Source organism: Carcharodon carcharias, chromosome 10, assembly GCF_017639515.1.
Source record: "Carcharodon carcharias isolate sCarCar2 chromosome 10, sCarCar2.pri, whole genome shotgun sequence".
Lineage (NCBI taxonomy): Eukaryota > Metazoa > Chordata > Chondrichthyes > Lamniformes > Lamnidae > Carcharodon > Carcharodon carcharias.
In genome coordinates this window covers 147,687,122-147,706,016 of record NC_054476.1, presented here as the reverse complement: position 1 = coordinate 147,706,016, position 18,895 = coordinate 147,687,122, and the positions used below count along the sequence as shown (strand labels likewise).

At 41.9% G+C, this 18,895-nt stretch overlaps 1 protein-coding gene across 1 annotated transcript in view; it reads left to right on the top strand.

Annotated features, from left to right (window-relative positions):
* Positions 1-18,895, top strand: part of brip1 (BRCA1 interacting helicase 1) — a 321,080-nt gene that overhangs the window by 65,102 nt on the left and 237,083 nt on the right. The window contains exon 9 of the mRNA XM_041196890.1: positions 18,623-18,844. Within this exon, the coding sequence (XP_041052824.1) occupies positions 18,623-18,844 (222 nt within the window). The remainder of the gene's footprint in view (positions 1-18,622; positions 18,845-18,895) is intronic.

Here is an 18,895-nt window from a genome sequence, read left to right as displayed (position 1 = left end):
CAAGCCTGCTCCGCCATTCAATAAGATCATGGCTGATCTGTTTGTGTTTTGAAGTCCACATTCCTATCTACCCCCAATAACCTTTGATTCCCTTGTCTAACAAGAATCTATCTACCTCCAGCTTAAAAATATTCAATGATCTCGCCTCCACTGCCTTCTGAGACAGAGAGTTCCAAAGTTGCACAACCCTCAGAGAAAAAAATTCTCATCTCTGTCCTAAAAGGGCAATTCCTAATTTTAAAACTGTGTCCCCTAATTCTGGACTCGCCCACAAGAGGAAACATCCTTTCCATGTCCACCTTGTCGAGACCGTTCAGGATCTTATATACTCCAGTCAAGTTTATGCTGATGACCTGGCTCTCATGGAGAAGGATCCTTCTGATTTGCAGAGGATGCATGAGCATTGGCAGCTTTCCCTGCAGCAACACCTGCAAGAATCAACTGGGATGGGTGGTCTAACAGCATCTGTGGACAGAAAAACAGAGTTCTGAAGAAGAGTCACACGGACTCAAACGTTAACTCTGTTTTTCTCTCCACAGATGCTGTTAGGCCTGCTGAGTTTTTCCAGCATTTTCTGTTTTTGTTTCAGATTTCCAGCATCCGCAGTATTTTGCTTTTAATTTAACTGGGATGGGCGCATTGGTTCAATGGTAGACGAGCGGAAGGTAGACTCCCTGTTTGAAGATCTCTATGCTTTTAGCTGGAACACCACATATCTGCAGTATCTGGCAATTTACCTGATCCTGCAGAGGATAGCTGGCTCACAAAAGCCACTGCTCATCTTGGATGTTGGTGAGATTGCTCTAAATGTTTTACTTTTGGGGCAGAGTCAGTCATAAACTACCTGATGGTTGCTACACTTTAATACCAGTTTGCCACTTTGATCCTTTCCCCCTGAATTAGTTACAAGGAGCCAGAAGGCACTGATTTTTTAAAGGACAAAGGAAAGCACTTAGCCCCTGTTGGAAATCTGAGTGTCCTGCCTGGAGATGGTGGTCAGGCACCCAAGTGACGATCCTCTGCCTTCAGCCTCTGTGCAGATACTGTTTTACATTGAGGATCCTCTGAAGTGGCATGTGCTGGCAATCAGGTCTTCTGAATCTGCCTGTGAGAAATACTTCTGCATGCACTGCGTCTTTTATTGAGAATTGATTAAAAACCTGGAGCTTGGTTATTTCCAACATAATTTCTAGCATGGATATTTTATCTGATAATTTCCCTGTTTTTATCGATGAAATAAATTAGGCAAAGTCCGTGACTGTGAAAATTGCATGTGGTCTGTTGGAAGGATTTTGTGTAGAAATGTTAATTGTGCAAACTGTGCAACAGCTTAATAAAGTTATAAAAACAAAAACAGAATTACCTGGAAAAACTCAGCAGGTCTGGCAGCATTGGCGGAGTAGAAAAGAGTTGACATTTCGAGTCCTCATGACCCTTCAACAGAGCTTAATAAAGTCATTGTTTTATCCCTGAACATGAGAGGTCACATGACACATGTTGGCTACGCCACAAACACAGTTGTGGCTTAGTGGTAGCACGTTTTATGACACAAAAGGTCCAAAGACCTGAGCACAAAATCTAGGCTGACATCAATCTAGGCTGAATGAAGTACTGAGGGAGTGTTTACCTTTTTGGAGATTTTAAACCGAGACCCCTTTTGATATCTCAGGTGGGCTTCATAACATGTTTCCGTGGCATATTCTGTTTGACAAACAAAAGTGTACATATATATTTTTTGAAAGAGTTGACTTAAAGAAGAATGCTGTATGCTAAAGCTTTGTTATAAGATTGATTTCCTGCACAGTTTTTTTTTATTACTGACATGTTTGTCTAATTTAATTTCAGATAGATCTTAACATTAACAAGAACTGAATATACCTTGCTCTGTTATTAACAATATGACTAATTGCAGCAAATTCATATGAAGTATCATTTTAAATTCCTATGCACTAACTCCTGGAATTTTATTGAAGAATGGAAACTAGCATAGATGGGGATAAATGCTTAACCTAGAGTTTATTCATAATAAAAAGCAAGTAGTTAGTGGACAAGGCTTCTTGGGGACGGGTGAAGCAGAAGAGTTTAGCAGACCACTGTACAACTGAATTGTGAGATACCATCAACTATTGTAACACAAACTTTGTCTTACGGCTTACATTTTAAGCAATCCTGTTACCACAGCCCCAGGTGGCAATTAACATGAAGAATACAGCCACTCAATCACTGAGTTATGCTAGAGTTCATGTCAGAATGACAAAAACAGACTTATGCTTATCAGGTATAGCTGAGCATTTATGTTACACGTTCTACAGCCCGAGGGAAGGTTGGAATTGTAACAATCAGCAATTACACTGGCACCATTGGTCTTTTTAGAAAGTGTGTGTTGTAAGATGATAAATAGATAGCTGACTGATTGAGTGTGAAAGGATGTTTAAAGACACATTTAATACATGATCACACTTCTAGTGACAGCTATATCTGAACACTTGTGTTACAGTACTGTAATAGATGGTCTTTCTTATTCTGCTATCAGCCTTCAGCAGTCAACAGTGTTAAAATGCCCAAGGACCGTATCTCTCAGAGAACTTACCTGGGAATGCCGAACCAAATATTATACTTTAAGCTAGTACCATTACCCTTTACATAAATGCCATTTTAAAAACCATCATTATGAAACTGTCTGACATATATCTAAATTTACTCTTGCTTTCAGAAATGCAGTGTTTTAAAATTATTCCGTTCTGAGTTGAAAATTATTTTCTCATGATCTGTTAAAAAAAAAAATACAATTGTAATGAGAATCAAATGGTGAATTCAGAGGAGCCACTAGTAATGTGACCTGTTTGGAACTTAATGTGAATAGAAGTAAAAGTTGATATCTTTAGACATACAATCACATAACTGAATCAATGTGATTTGAGAGATAGAAACTGCATCTGTTAATGGAATGAGATTACCTTTCATTTACATGTAAGGACTTAGGTGAATTGTATTAGCAATTCGGTATCATGACAATTGATTAAAAGCATAGAGAAGATCTGGAACACTTACTTACTCTTTAAAAAAAAATCTTTAGAATCTCTCTGTGGCAAACATTACTTTGAGTAGCAAGACCTATTCTGAGGCTGCTGCTATCGAACCAGCTGCTATATGGGTTAAGTTTTTTTTTTCAGCTGCTTTTATGCTGGTTTACTTGATTTGTTGGGAGGTCGATTTAATTACAAATTCATTGTCCTTTGACATGACTTTACTTGTGACCCAAGATCAGATAATGGAATGGACTGTGAGAAGGCTGTCATCATCCATACTGATGTAGAACTGGAGTCTGGGCTGCTAAATTCGGTTCTTGTATCTCGATGGCGAACCTGCAGATCCATTTACAGAGGTTCCATGAATAAGGAAAATAGATTCAACAGCTTAAACTTTGAGACAGTTCATGAGTTCTTGTTTCTTGGAATACAAAATAATTCTGTGCTAGTATAAAAATAATATTAGTTGTGCTGTTCCCTTCCTGTGAGAAAGTACCTAATTTCTACTGGTGAGCTGTTGGTCAAAGGTTAGAAACTTCGAGTGATGGAAACCTTGGGTGAGGGTGGGTGGAAAAAGAAAAAAAAAATTCTGCTCTCCAGTGGCATAACATGTGCCAACACCACATTGCCTTGAAGGTTTGAGGGTTCAGCTCAGGCATTATGAAAGTGGGGAATAAAAGCATTAATAAACTCAATTACAAAGAATTTATAGCACAGAAATGGGCCATTTGGCCCAATTGATCTGGGTCAGAATGTATACTCCACGCTCCCACTACTTCATTTAACCAATCCTTCTGTTTGTTTCTCCATCGTGTTTATTTAGCATTTTCCCTTAAATACATCTATGCTAGTCACTTCAACTGTTCATGTGGTAGCAAATCCACATTCTCAACACTCTCTGGGTAATTAGATTTCTCCTAATTTTTTATATTTATGACCTGTTGTTTTGGATTCCACCACAAGTTAAAACCATCAACTTGACAGCTATTCTATCAAATGCCTTGATAATTTTAAAGACTTTTATTATGTTCCCCTATACCTTGTTTTTTTTCCAAAGAGCTCCAACCTGTTCAGTCTTTCTTGATAACAAAACTCAGTTTTGGCAGCATCCATGTAAACCTCTTTTGCATCTTCTCCAGGGCCCCTCTGTCCTTTTTGTAATACGGAGACAGAATTATGTATAGTATTCCAAACAAAATTTAACCAAGGTTCTATATAAGTTTAACATAACTTCTCTACTTTTCAATTCTGTTCCTCTAGAAAGGAACTTCAATGCTTTGTTTTTGTGTTTTAATATATTAATATATGATAAGTTTTCCTGAAGACTCTAAAACATTAGAAATGCCCTGCTATTTGAAGACAGATGCTGAATGATATATGAAATTAATTAATTGTCTCCAATGCAAGCATATCCTTCCTTAAATAAGGCTACCAAAACTGTATGCACTGCTATAGGTATGGTCTTACCAATACCTATACAGTTATATAAAGACCTCCCTATACTCTATCTCCCTTGCAATTGTTACGAAGCTATGCCCCTTTTGTTTTGAAAACATGATTTATCAAGTTGCAAGTGACTGACCCAGCTTAAGTCATCAGCGTATCACCCATTGTCACAGGGTGCGCTAGAACGGTAGCATCAAATGCTAAAAACAATGAATAGGGCATACTGCCATGATTACCCACATGACTGGGATAAAGAACGAGGTTTTCTTCTGTTAGCAACAAAAGATTCACCCAATGAGTCCATCGGTTTTACTCCATTTGAATTAGTTTACACACACCAAATGAGAGATACTTTGAAGCTAAACAAGGACAGATTTTTAAAACAGAAGGAGGAAGTCTCCATGTAAGACTACGTAACTTGTGTTCTGTAAGCAACTCACTTAAAACAGCTCCCAAATAGCTATGAAGAAACAGACAGTTAAACATGCTAGGGCCCAAACCTTTCAGCCAGAAGACTACATGCTAGTGCTCCTATGGATGGGCGAATCCCTAAAGCCTGGTTCAGTGGTTCGTATAGAGTAGCAAAGAAGCTTAGGAAGGTAAACTATCTAATTGATACCCCAGACCACAGGAAAAAGCAAAGGTTGTGTCAGGTCAACATAATAAAACAAAATCAGTCGAGAAGGGGACATGTAGGTGTCACCTACATGTGACTCCAGACCCATAGCAATATGGTTGACTCTTAAATGTCCTCCGAAAGGGCCTAACAAGCCACTTGGTTGTATCAAACTGCTAAAAAGTCAACAAAACGGGATGAAACTGGACTGACCACTCAGCATCGACCAAGGCATTGGAAGCAATGATGGTAAACTCAGCCCTGTCAACCCTGGAAAGTCTTCCTTACTAACATCGGGGGGGCTATTGCCAAAATTGGGAGAGCTGCCTCACAGACTAGTCAAGCAACAGCCTGACCTAGTCACACTCATGGAATCATACCTTACAGATAATGTCTCAGACACGACCATCACCATCCCTGGGTATGTCCTGTCTCACCAGCAGGATCGACCCAGCAGAGGCGGGGGCACAGTGGTATACAGTTGGGAGAGAGTTGCCCTGGTAGTCCTCAACATCGACCCCAGACCCCATGAAGCTGTTCCATTACAGCTACAATACTGGCATCTACCCGCGGCAATGTGGAAAATTACCCAGGTATGTCCTGTACACAAAAAGCAGGACAAATCTAGCCCAGCCAATTACCGCCCATCAGTCTACTCTCGATCACCAGTAAAGTGATGGAAGGGGTTATCACAGTGCTATCAAGCAGTACTTACTTTGCAATAACCTGCTCATTGATGCTTAGTTTGGGTTTCACCAGTGTGCTTCAACTCCTGACCTCATTTCAGCCTTGGTTCAACATGGACAAAAGAACTGAACTTGAGAGGTGAGGTGAGAGTGACTGCCCTTGACATGAAGGCAGCATTTGACCGAGTGTGGCATCAAGGAACCCTAGCAAAACTAGACTGAATGGGAATCAGGGGAAAACTCTCCACTGGTTGGAGTCATACCTAGCACAAAGGAAGATGGTTTTGGTTGTTGGAGGCCAATCATCTCAGTTCCAGAACATCACTGCAGGAGTTCCTCAGGATAGTGTCCTAGGCCCAACCATCTTCAGCTGCTTCATCAATGATCTTCCTTCCATCATGATATCAAAAGTGGGGATGCCTGCTGATGATTGGACAATGTTCAGTACTATTCATGATGCCTCTGACACTGCCAGTCCATGTCCAATGCAGCAAGACCTGGGCAATATTCAGGCTTGGACAAGTGGCAAGTAATAGTCACGCCACACAAGTGCCAGGCAATGACCATTTCCAACAAGAGAGAATCTAACCATCGCCCCTTGATCTTCAATGGCATTATCATTGCTGAACCTCCCACTATCAACATCCTGGGGGTTACCATTGACCAGAAACTGAACTGGACTAGCCACATAAATATTGTGGCTACAAAAGCAGGTCAGAGGCTAGGAATCCTGCAGTGAGTATCTCATCTCCTGACTCCCCAAATCCTGTTCGGGCACAAGGCACAAGTCAGGACTGTGATGGAATATTCTCCACTTGCCTGGATGTGTGCAGAGCAAAGCAGCCTGCTAGATCTAGAATCAAAAGTTGATCAAAGCAGCCTCCCCATCTAGAAACATTTACTACCTCCACCACCAATGCACAGTGGCAGCAGTGTGTACCATTTACAAAATGCATTGCAGGAACTCACCAAACCTCCTCAGAAAGCATCTTACAAACCCACGACCGCTACCATCTAGAAGGACAAGGGCAGCAGATAGATGGGAACACCACCACCTGGAAGTTCCTGTCCAAGCCACTTATCATCCTGACTTGGAAATATATCACCATTCCTTCACTGTCGTCGGATCAAAATCCTGGTACTCCCTCCCTAACAGGACTGTGGATGTACCTGTACCACTTGGACTGCAGTGGTTCAAGAATGCAGCTCACCACCGCCAACTCGAGGGCAATTAAGGAAGGGCAATAAATGCAGGCCTAGCCATCAATGTCCACATCCCATGAATGAATTTTTTAAAAAGCAGGTAGCAGCCTGTCCAACGGTCTGCAGCAACTTGCCAACAGACCTGGAGGACAAGAGGAAAAGTGAGGAGGAATTGGAGGGAGACATGGGTGCGGCCCATATTGAACCCCCTACTGTCCGGCTGGCAAACTCAGAAATTCTAGCGAAATTGGACACCATGTTCACCCTCCTAAATGCAGAACAGTGAGGAGACCTGACAAGGCTGCTCACTGCATTTAAAAGCATCTGTAGACAAGCCAGGCTGCATTTCAGCTACATGACATGGCTATGGGAGAGGCCCCTCTCAAGGCAACACTGCTTCCGTTTAGGTCCAGAGAAGCCAGCCCAGGTTCAGAAGGAGATTAGCTACATGTTGAAGCACCAGCAAATAGAGCCTAGCAGCAGTAACTGCAGCTTCCCAGTTGTGCTCATGCCCAAGCCGGATGGTTCCACAGGGATGTGTATTGACTTCCAAAAGGTTAGTGCAATGCTTAAAGCTGACTCTTACCCAATTTCCCACCTAGAAGGACTGCATAGATAGAGTAATAACGCAGTCTACATTGTAAAAATAGATTTACCCAAGGGGTACTAGCAGGTTCCCTCGACCGCCCATGCGAAGGAAATCTCCACCTTTGTGACTCAGATGCGTTTTACCAGAGTCAAATCATGCCACTTGTACTCAGAAATGCCCCAGCCACCTTTCAAAGGCTGATGAATCAGGTAGTGGTGGGCCTATCCTAGTGTATTGTGATACCTGGGAACCGCAGCTGGAAGCCCTCTTCCAGAAATTACAATCAGCTGACTGAGTGGTCAATTTAGCAAAGAGCAAGTTTGCTGAGGCTCAGGAGGTCTACCTAGGACACATGGTGAGTCAAGGACAAGTACTGCCCAGGGCTGCAAAGGTACAAGCAATAGTACACTGTCCCATTCCCACGCCAAAACAGGAAATCATGAAGATTTTTAGAATGTATGGGTTCTACCACAAGTTCGTCCCAAGCTTCAGTACTGTAGCTGCCCCTCAACAGACCTATGTGAAGGAAGTATCATTTTTTTTCCTAATATTATTGTGGGATACTGAAACAGGCTTATGGGGACTGTGTGTATGTATGTATGTTTGTGTGTGTCTAGTTTAATTAAACTACAGACAGACTGTAAGGTTTGAATTATCAAAAGGGTTTAGATGTAAAACAGGCATTTGAGATGGATAAGCTAGGGTGAAGTCTCAGCAGATACAGTGTGAATGGATTTTGCATTTTTAGGTAAGTTGAGAGGTTCTTTGATTTGCAAAGGGATATGATAAGATGTTTACAACTGGTGGGATAAGTAAGGCAAAGTTATTAAGTTTATGTTTTCTCTAAGTGCTGGCCATAATGACAACATGAAAGATTTTTATATTCTTGGAAAAGTAACTTCCAATGAAAGGTTGAAACAATGGGATTTACAGATCAAAAAGGAGAACATATATTTAAAGAAAGGTGGAAAGCTGTGTGTGGTGTGGCCATGTGAGACCTTGAAAGGTGCACTGTGAAACAGACCTGTGGGAAAAAGCCTGTAGCCACTCGGGAGAAGTTTGCTGCTCCAGTATCCAAGATTTTGTTAAAAACTTTTGGAATTCCATTGTCCAGTGAGAGGGAGAAAGAAGCTGTGAAATACCTCCCTTACAGCAAAAGTGGGTGCATGTGGTAATGTTGCTGGATGCATTATAGATCTATTTGGACTGTTGCCTGAAAGGGCTGTGTAGTTGGAGATCTAGTTAATTAGAAACCTTGTGAGAACTGTTATAAAACTAAATGTAACTGTGTAACTGTAGTCTTGTGTACTTAGGCTTACTTTTCTTTTGTTAATAAATGTTTCAATTTGGTCTTTAAAATCTCAAAAGGTGGTAGGGGACTCATTACTCCTGACTTCAGCGCTCAAACCGTCTTGTAATAAGTACAAATTGTAGAATCATTGTGATAGCATGGCCAAGTTTCCCTTTGGGATTTGGTCAGCCTGGCAAATACCACCTGCAATATCATAACACCTACAACAGAAAAAAGCAGAAGTAGCGGACTGAGAAATGTCAGAAAGCTTTCGAGAAGCGGAAAGCCATTTTAATAAACGAACCACTGCTAGCAGCTACAGATTTTAACCAAGCATTTAAAGTAGCCATCAATGTCAGTGACTTCGAGGTAGGGGCTGTCCTCCTCGGAGGATGAATCGTGAATAGAGAGACCCGAACAAATATCAGAAACGGTATTCCAGAGAAGAAAAAGAAAGGCTGGGTTTATTACTGGCTCTTGAACACTTTGAGATATATATCCGAAATGGATACAGAGAAGAGCACAGTCTAGATTGACCATAACCTTTTGACCTTTGTGGAGAAATTCAAAACTCAGAATGCAAGGTTATTCCATTGGAGTTTGTTTCTCCAACCATTTCACCTAAATCACCCACATTGCATGGGATATTGAATGTGATTATGGATGTCCTGTCCAGATATTAGAGATCCAGTTAGAACTGATGGAATAATCCAAAACAAGGCTGAAGAAGAGTGACTGGAAGTGAATGTTTTTTTTTCAAATATTTTATGCTTTTTATACCTTGTAATGAAATGAAAGTGAATCTTATTCATTTTTTTGTGATAGGGTGGTATTATGAGGCTATGCCCCTTTACTTTGGAAAATATGATTTTTCAACTTACAACTGACTGGAAATTTTGCAATTTGAACTGAGGCAGAGAAAACTTAAAAATGTAAGGCCACATTCCAAGGTAAAGGTGAGAATCCAACAAATCACTCTCAGGGGAGTGTGAAGAGAGAGACATTTCCTATAATCCAGGCATCCATCAAAACTCGTAACTATCAAAGGAACAGACATTTAAAAAGTACTGGATGTTGAAACAATGGCTGTCAAAGACAGACACACACAGAAAACTCTTGGAAAGACACATTGGGTTAAGCATTTCAAGGCAAGGTTGCCAGCCACTAGAGAAAGATTCTCTCTGTCTCCCAGTCTCTCCCTTTCTCTGTCTCTGTCTCTGTCTCTCTCTGTCCCTCTTTGCCTCTCTTGGAATATGAGTGTCGCCCAGTTTGAGAAGCCATCTCTACCAAAATTCTACCAGCGAACCGAGATCCCATAATAATTGCAACATCCTCTACATCTGACTGCATTCAAGAAACCAGCTAACCTAAATCAGTCACAGCATTTAAAATCTACAATGAAAGGGCAATTAACCGTGTGATCTTTTATTTTATTTAATTGGATTCTAACTCCCCTTATTTCTAATACTCGTGTGTGCGAGCCCTAATGACTGAGTGAGGGCCGAATGCTTGACATAGCGTTTTTATTATTTTTCTGGGGTTTAGTAGTTGATGAATTCGCTTTTTCTTTAACTCAAGCGAGCCTTATTTGATTGGCTCCTTATTGCTTACAGCTTAACTAGTTAAATACATTCTGATTTGGAAACGGCATTTCCTCATGGAAATGAAACTTAACCTGTGTTGTGACCAACAAAGGAGATTGAATAGAAGGGAGCCAGTTCATCCCTTCTCACCTGGTCCTAACACAATAAAGGCCAATATTCCATTTGCTTTCCTAATTACTTTCTTTTCCTGCATGCTAATGTTTTATGTTTTTATATATAAGGGCATCCCTAATGTGTCTCTACTTAAATAATATTTTGCTTCTCTTCTTCCTACCAATGTGGATGACACATTTTCCACATTATATTCCATCAGCCAAATTTTTGCTCACTCTTTTAATCTCTCTCTAATGGTTTTTATACCCATTTGTTTCATTGAATAATGTCATAGGGTTTTTTTACATCCATTTGAATCACCAGACTGGGCCTCAGTTTCTGAGGCCAAACTGATATATGTAGACGAATATATTTACCTGGTGTTTTATTGCACTTAGATGAATAAGGTGAAATCTTTGCCATGTTCTTTACCACTTGTCTTCAAAGAATAACGTTGTTTCTTGTAACACCTGTAGTTGAATTTGCAGAAATCTTATTCATGCTACTGTATTCTGAGAATATTGCACTATTAATTCTAAGGAAATATTGAAAATGTTATTTTTTACCAAGCGTGACTGGTGGCCAGAAGTGTGAATTGAACTGATGGTTTTTTTTCCCCACCTACTGTAATCTCAGTGAACTTCAATTAAGTTTTTGTGTCACAAAACTGCTTTTACTTTCCAAATGTCATCAAACTATGGTTAAATTTTGTTTTTCTAACTTTGTTTTCATGGATTAGTTGTATAATTACTGAATGCAGTCAGGTTTTTGTAACATATTCACTTAAAAAATAAATCCAAAGTGTATTGCATCTAATCTGAAATACATAAACTCACTTTAACCTTCCTAAATCTAATTTCAACTGATTTTGCTTACTTTCATATACATCTGCTGGGTGATCCTTTCATCAGTATATTCTGGTGTGTCATCTCTATATTTACTCCCTTGCCTTCTCTCGGTCCAGCACCATTTAAGTTTGAAAAATGTGTCAGCACCCTTATTCCCAGGTTTCTGTCAATGTTGACCTGAAACTGACTCTAGTAAGGTGTTTTTTTAAATCTGCTTTCCACCCTTCCCACCCATTGTGGGTTGCATCAGCATTTTGCTTAAAATCTACCTGCCATCGATATTGATGTAATGAGATCACTGAGTAATTAGAGTTAGTAGCAAAATACGCTTGGGTTAAAACAAGAGCAAAATCAAGATTTAATGTTTAGTGTATATTATTATAGATCTTCGTGTAATTGAGCAGAGGGCATTCTTCCGAATGTGTATTTTTTGCTGCATATTTAATAATTGACTTCAAAAATGTAACGAAAACTGATAGGTGTAATAAAATGCTTTTTTAAAATTCATTCATAGGATGTGGTCTTTGCTGGCTGGGCCAGCATTTATTGCCTATCCCTAGTTGCCCTTGAGAAGGTGGTGGTGAGCTGCCTCCTTGAACCGCTGCAGTCCATATGGTGTAGGTACACCCACAGTGCTGTTAGGAAAGGAGTTCCAACGATTTTGACCCAGTGACAGTGAAGGAATGGCAATGTTTCCAAGTCAGGATGGTGTGTGACTTGGAGGGGAACTTCCAGGTGGTGGTGTTCCCATCTGTTTGCTGCCCTTGACCTTCTAGGTAGTGGTCGTAGGTTTGGAAGGGTGCATCTCAGGAGCCTTGGTAAATTCCTGCAGTGCACCTTGTAGATGGTACACACTGCTCCTACTGTGCATTGGTAGCAGAGGGAATGAATGTTTGTGGATGTGGTGCCAATTGAGCGGGCTGCTTTGACCTTGATGGTGTCAACCTCCTTGAGTGTTGTGGGAGCTGCACTCACCCAGGCAAGTGGGGAGTATTCCATCACACTTGTGACTTGTGCCTTGCAGCTGGTGGACAGGTTAGGGGAGTCAGGAGATGAGTTACTCATCACAGGCTTCCTAATCTCTGACCTGCTCTTGTAGCCACAGTATCTATATGGCTAGTACAGTTCATTTTCTGCTCTGTGGTAACCCCCAGGATGTTTTTAGTGGGGGATTCCAAAATAGTAATGCCATTGACCGTCAAAGGGCGATGGTTAGATTCTTTTGTTGGAGGTGGTCATTGCCTGGCACGTGTGTGGTGTGAATCTTATTTGCCCAAGCCTGGATATCGGCCAGATCTTGCTGCATTTGGACATGGACTGGTTCAGTATCTGAGGAATTGCGAATGGTGCTGAACGTTGTGCAATCATCAGCGAATTTCCCCACTTCTGACCTTATGACGGAAGGAAGGTCATTGATGAAGCAGCTGAAGATGGTTGGGCCGAGGGCACTATCCTGAAGAACTCCAGCAGTGATGTCCTGGAGCTGAAATGACTCACCTCCAATAACCACAGCCATCTCCCTTTGTGCTGGGTATGACTCCAACCAGTTCTCCCCCCCCCCCCCCCGATTCTCATTGACTCCAGTTTTGCGGGGGTTCCTTGATGCCACACTCAGTCAACCGCTGCCTTGATGTCAAGGGCCGTCACTTTCACCTCACCACGGGAATTCAGTTCTCTTATCCATGTTTGAACCAAGGCTGTAATGAGGTCAGGAGCTGAGTGATCCTGGCGAAACCCAAACTGGGTGTCACTGAGCAGGTTTATGGTAAGTAAGTGCTGTTTGATAGCACTGTTGATGACCCCCTCCATTACTTTACTGATGATGGAGAGTAGACTGATGGGGTGGCAATTGGCTACATTGGATTTGTCCTGCTTTTTCTGTACAGAATATACTTGGGCAATTTTCCAGATAGCCGGGTTGATGCCAGTGTTGTAGCTGTACTGGAACAGCTTGGCTAGTTGGAAAGTTCTGGAGCACAAGTCTTCAGATCTATTGCCTGAATATTGTCAGGGCCCATAGCCTTTGCAGTATCCAGTGTCTTCAGCAGTTTCTTGATATCACGTGGAGTGAATCGAATTGGCTAAAGACTGCCATCTATGATGCTAGGGACCTCCATAAGAGGCCGAGATGGATCATTCACTGGGCACTTCTGGCTGAGGATTGCAGAAAATGCTTCAACCTTATCTTTTGCACTAATGTGCTGGGCTCCTCTATCATTGAGGAGCCTCTTCCTCCAGTGAGTTGTTTAATTGTCCACCACCACTCACGACTGGATGTGGCAAGACTGCAGAGCTTAGGTTTTATCCGTTGGTTGTGGGATCGCTTAGCCCTGTCTATTACTTGCTGCTTATGCTGTTTGGCATGCAAGTATTCTTGTGTTATAACTTCACCAGGTTGACACCTCATTTTTAGGTATGCCTGGTGCTGCTCCTGACATGTCTTCCTGCACTCTTCATTGAACCAGGATTGATCCCTTGGCTTGATGGTAATGGTAGAGTGGGGGATACGTTGGGCCATGTGGTCACAAATTGTGTTCAAGTACAATTCTGCTGCTGCTGATGGGCCATTGCGCCTCATGGATGCCCAGTTGAGTTGCTAGATCTGTTCAAAATCTATCTCATTTAGCACAGTGGTAGTGCCACACAACACGATGGAGGGTTTCCTCAATGTGAAGGCAGGACTTCACCTCCACAATGACTGTGCAGTGGACAGCCCCTGTCAAGGACAGATGCACCTGCATCAGGTAGGTTGATGAGGTTGAGGTCGTATGTTTTTCCCTCTTGTTGGCTCCCTCACCAATGGACTTCGAAGTCCCCCTTTGAAGTACATTCTGCGCCTTCTCACCTTCCATGAGGAACACTGATTCATCAGCTGAGGGAGGGTGGTACGTGGTAATCAGCAGGAGGTTTCCTTGCTCATGTTTGACCTGATGCCCTGAGATTTCATGGGGTGCGGATTTGATGTTGAGGACTCCAGGGCAACTCCCTCACGATTATACCAGTGTGCTGCTGGGTCTGTCCTGCTAGTGGGATGGTGAAGGTCTTGTCTGGGGCATTATCTGTAAGATATGATTCCATGAGGATGACTATGTCAGGCTCTCCCAATTTTGGCACTAGCCCCCAGATGTTAGTAAGACCTTTGGGTCAGCAGGTCATTGTTGTTTTCAGTGTCTAGGTTGATGTCAGGTGATCCGTCTGGTTTCATTCCTTTTTGGAGACTTTGTAGCAGTTTGGCTTGCTGTGCTATTGGCATTGCTGTAAGGAATCGCATGTAAGGACAGCAGATATTCTCCCCTTCCCTTCTGTTTTGACGACAATGGTTTCATGGTCATCATTAGACTTTTAATTCCAGATTTCAAATTCCACCCTCTGCCATGGCGGGATTCGAACCTCGGTCTCTGGACCATTATCCTGGGTCTCTGGGTTACTAGTCCAGCGACAATACCACTCCTCCCCATGCTATTTTCCTCCTTTTGTGTAATGGCCTCTTTGGAATTCCTGTGAAAACCGTTTATACCTTTGTAAACCAGCTTATATTTCACCTCTCTTCTTTTCCTTAGTTCTGTTGAAGAGTCATATGGACTCGAAACATTAACTGTATTCCTCTCTGCAGATGCTGTCAGACCTGCTGAGTTTTTCCAGGTATTTTTGTTTTGGATTTCCAGCACCAGCAGTTTTTTGCTTTTACCATTTATACCTTTGTTGAATGGAGAGTGGTATCCTGAAAATACGATTGATTTTTCTACATGTCACTAGAGGGCGGTACACTCCAAATTTGTCTATTGTAACCTCACTATCTGCTTGAGCACAGATTGATTGATACTGTTACTGGATCAAAAATGAAAAATGCTGGATTTCCTATACTATTATCCTCTGCCTTGATGAGCACAAAAATCTATTTATTATCTTCTTTCACAACCTTAAAATACAGATTTATTTAAGTAAATGGCATTTTCTAATAACGTAAAATACTGCAGTATAAATGAGATGCAGATTGTGCAAGTTACAACCTAATTAAATGTTTGTTCAAAACTTGGACTACAGCGGAATTCCAAGAGATTCTAAACTGATTCTAAAATTAGGTGTTAATTTTTGATCTGGCTAGAGTAAATACGAATAGACAAAGGATTGCATTATTTCTTAAAGCTTTTGAAGTTATTTTACAACCAGATTATTCTAAATTTATTTGAAAAAATTGTACTTTGAAACCCTTCATGCAAATTTTTCATTGACATAGTGGTTTAAACCTGGCCTCTGAGACGAAAGAGAACAAGACCCATTCTAGGAGTTGAGCATATAATCTAGACTAGCAATCCAGTGCAGAACTGAAAAAGCGTAATTTATTGTGCTAGATGCTGTCTTTTGGTTGACATGTTAAACCATGGCCTCGTCTGCCTGCTTAGGTGGATGAAAAGATTATTGCTTTGTTATAGTGTACGTTTGGTGACCTTAATGTCATATATATGCAGAAGCTGCACTGCAACCTGAGAATGAAGCTAGCTATCTGAATGGTACATCAGTTTCTACCTCTGTGTGCTCTGTTACTTGTAGCTCTGTTTTCATCGATTAAAACCACAATTAAGTGAAAATAATATTAACAATATTAATAAAAGTTTTTCTTATTCATTTATGGGATGTGGGCATCGCTGGGTAGGCCAGCATTTATTGCCGATCCCTAATTGCCCTTGAGAAGGTGGTGGTGCATTGCCTTCTTGAACCACTGCAGTCTATGTGTTGTAGGTACACACACAGTACTTTTAGGGAGGGTGTTCCAGGATTTTGGCCCAGTGTTAGTGAAGGAATGGTGATCTGTTTCCAAGCGAGGATGGTGTGTGCATTGGAGGGAAAGTTGCAAGGTGGTGTTCCCATGCATCTGCCACTCTTGCCCTTCTAGGTGGTAGAAATACGGGTTTTGGAGATGCTGTCAAAGGAGTAGGTACTTAATGGCAATTTATTTTCTCTTTTAAAAACAAAATGAAGAAGAATGCAAAGGTAATGCTATTCCTGCCAGTACACATGTTAAAACTATTAAAAGTTCTATATAAATAAGAATGCATAGTTATATAATTGTGAAAGATTGCAGAGTAACTCCAAAACTGCCAAGTTGTCCATACTAAATAAGGTCTTCGATACAGACCAGTCTGATTCTAAAATCAAAACAGAAACTTGCCATCACGTCTAGCCTCCTTCACCCCTTTAGCCTTCATGGTGAACTCCAATAACCTATCAGTTTTTCTTATTCATTCTTGGGGTGTGGGCTTCGCAGGCTGGGCCAGTATTTATTGCCCATCCCTAATTGCCCTTGAGAAGATGAGCTGCCTTCTTGAACTTTTGCCGTCCATGTAGTGTAGGTACACCCACAGTGCTGTTAAGAAGGGGTTTCTATGATTTTGACCCAGCGACAGTGGGGGAATGGCAAAATATTTCCAAGCCCAGGATGGAGAGTGACTTGGAGGGAGACTTAATAGGTGGTGATGTTCCCATCTATCTGCTGCCCTTGTCCTTCTAAATGGTAGTGGTCGTGGGTTTGGAAGGTGCTGTTGAAGGAGCCTTGGTGAATTCCTGCAGTGTACCTTGTAGATGGTACACACTGCTGCTACTGTGTGTCGGTGGTAGAGGGAATGAATGTTTGTGGATGTGGGGCCAATCAAGTGGGCTGCTTTGTCCTAGATGGTGTCAAGTTTCTTGAGTGTTGTAGGAGCTGCACTCATCCAGGCAAGTGGGGAGCATTCCATCCCACTCTGGACTTGTGTCTTGTAGATGGGGGACAGGCTTTGAGAGTCAAGAGATGAGTCACCCGTCATATGATGCCTAGCCTCTGTCCTGTTCTTGTAGCCATAGTATTTATATGGCTAGTCCCAGTTCAGTTGACCCACTGGTTTAATGGTAAAGTGGGGCATATGCCAGGTCATGAGGTTACAGATTGTGGTTGTATACAACGCTGCTGCTGATGGCCCACAGCGCTTCATGGATGCCCAGTCTTGAGTTGCTAGAACTGTTCGAAATTTACCCTGTTTAGAATGGTGGTAGTACGATGGAGGGTATCCTCTATGTGAAGGTGGGACTACATCTCCACAATGACTGTGCGGTGGTCACTCCTGCCGATATTGTCATGGACAGATGCATCTGTGGCAGGCAGGTTGGTGAGGATGAGATCAAGTATGTTTTGCCTTCTTTCCCTACCTGCCGCAGACCCAGCCTAGCAGCTATGTCATTTAGGACTCGGCCAGCTCGCTCAGTAGTGGTGCTACCGAGCCACTGTTGGTGATGGACATTGAAGTCCCCCACCCAGAGTACATTCTGCACTCTTGCCACTCTGTGCTTCCTCCAAGTGATGTTCAACATGGAGAAGCACTGATTCATCAGCTGAGAGAGGGCGGTACGTGGTAGGAGGTTTCCTTGCCCATGTTTGACCTGATGCCATGAGACTTCATTGGGTCCAGAGTCGACGTTGAGGACTCCCAGCACAACTCCTTCCCGACTGTATACTATGCTGCCCCTCTGCAGGGATGGTGATGGTGGTGTCTGGGATATTGTCTGTAAGGTATGATTCCGTGAGGATGACTATGTCAGGCTGCTGCTTGACTAGTCTGTAAGACAGCTCTCCCAATTTTGGCACTAGTCCCCAGATGTTAGTGAGGAGGACTTTGCAGGGTTGACAGAGCTGAGATTGCCATTGTCGTTTCCGGTGCCTAGGTAGTCCATCCGATTTTCATTCATTTTTTTGAGACTTTGTAGCAGTTTGATACGGCTGAGGGCCTGAGTGCCATTTCAGACGGCATTTAAGAATAGTAGGCCAGGCCAGGACGACAGATTTCCTTCCCTAAAGAACAGTGAACCAGATGGGTTTTTACAATAATCGACAATGGTTTAATTTTTTTAATTCCAGATTTTTATCGAGAGCTTTACTCTGGGTCTCTGGATTACTAGTTCAGCGACAATACCACTACTCCATTGCCTCCACTCAAAAAGAAATCAAATCGGAAAGTAAATGTAAAACAGCTCCTGTGCCAGTGCTGTGTGTATTGCCTTTACACACCTGTGTAAATGACTTTACACACCTGTTGGCACCGGAAATGACAATTTCTATTTATAAATATCAGATGACTTGTTGATGAGGAAATCAGTATTTGTTGCATCTTTTTATTCTACATGATTTAGGATGATCCTTTCTTTCATCGATGCATTTACGATTTGTGCCTATTTTCCTATTACAGGGAAGATCGTGCCGTTTTTATCAGGGTATCCACAGAATGAATGAACAGAACACTTTACAGTGGGTTCATGGTATGCATTTGGCTTGGGACATTGAAGAGTTGGTGAGCCTTGGAAAGAAGCTTCGTTCATGTGCATACTTTGTAGCACGTGAGTTGATGCAAGAGGCAGACATTGTATTTTGCCCATACAATTATCTAATGGACCCACAGATAAGGGAGAGTGTAAGTGTTTTATAAAATATTTATCTCACAATTTTGTGTTTCTCATGGACC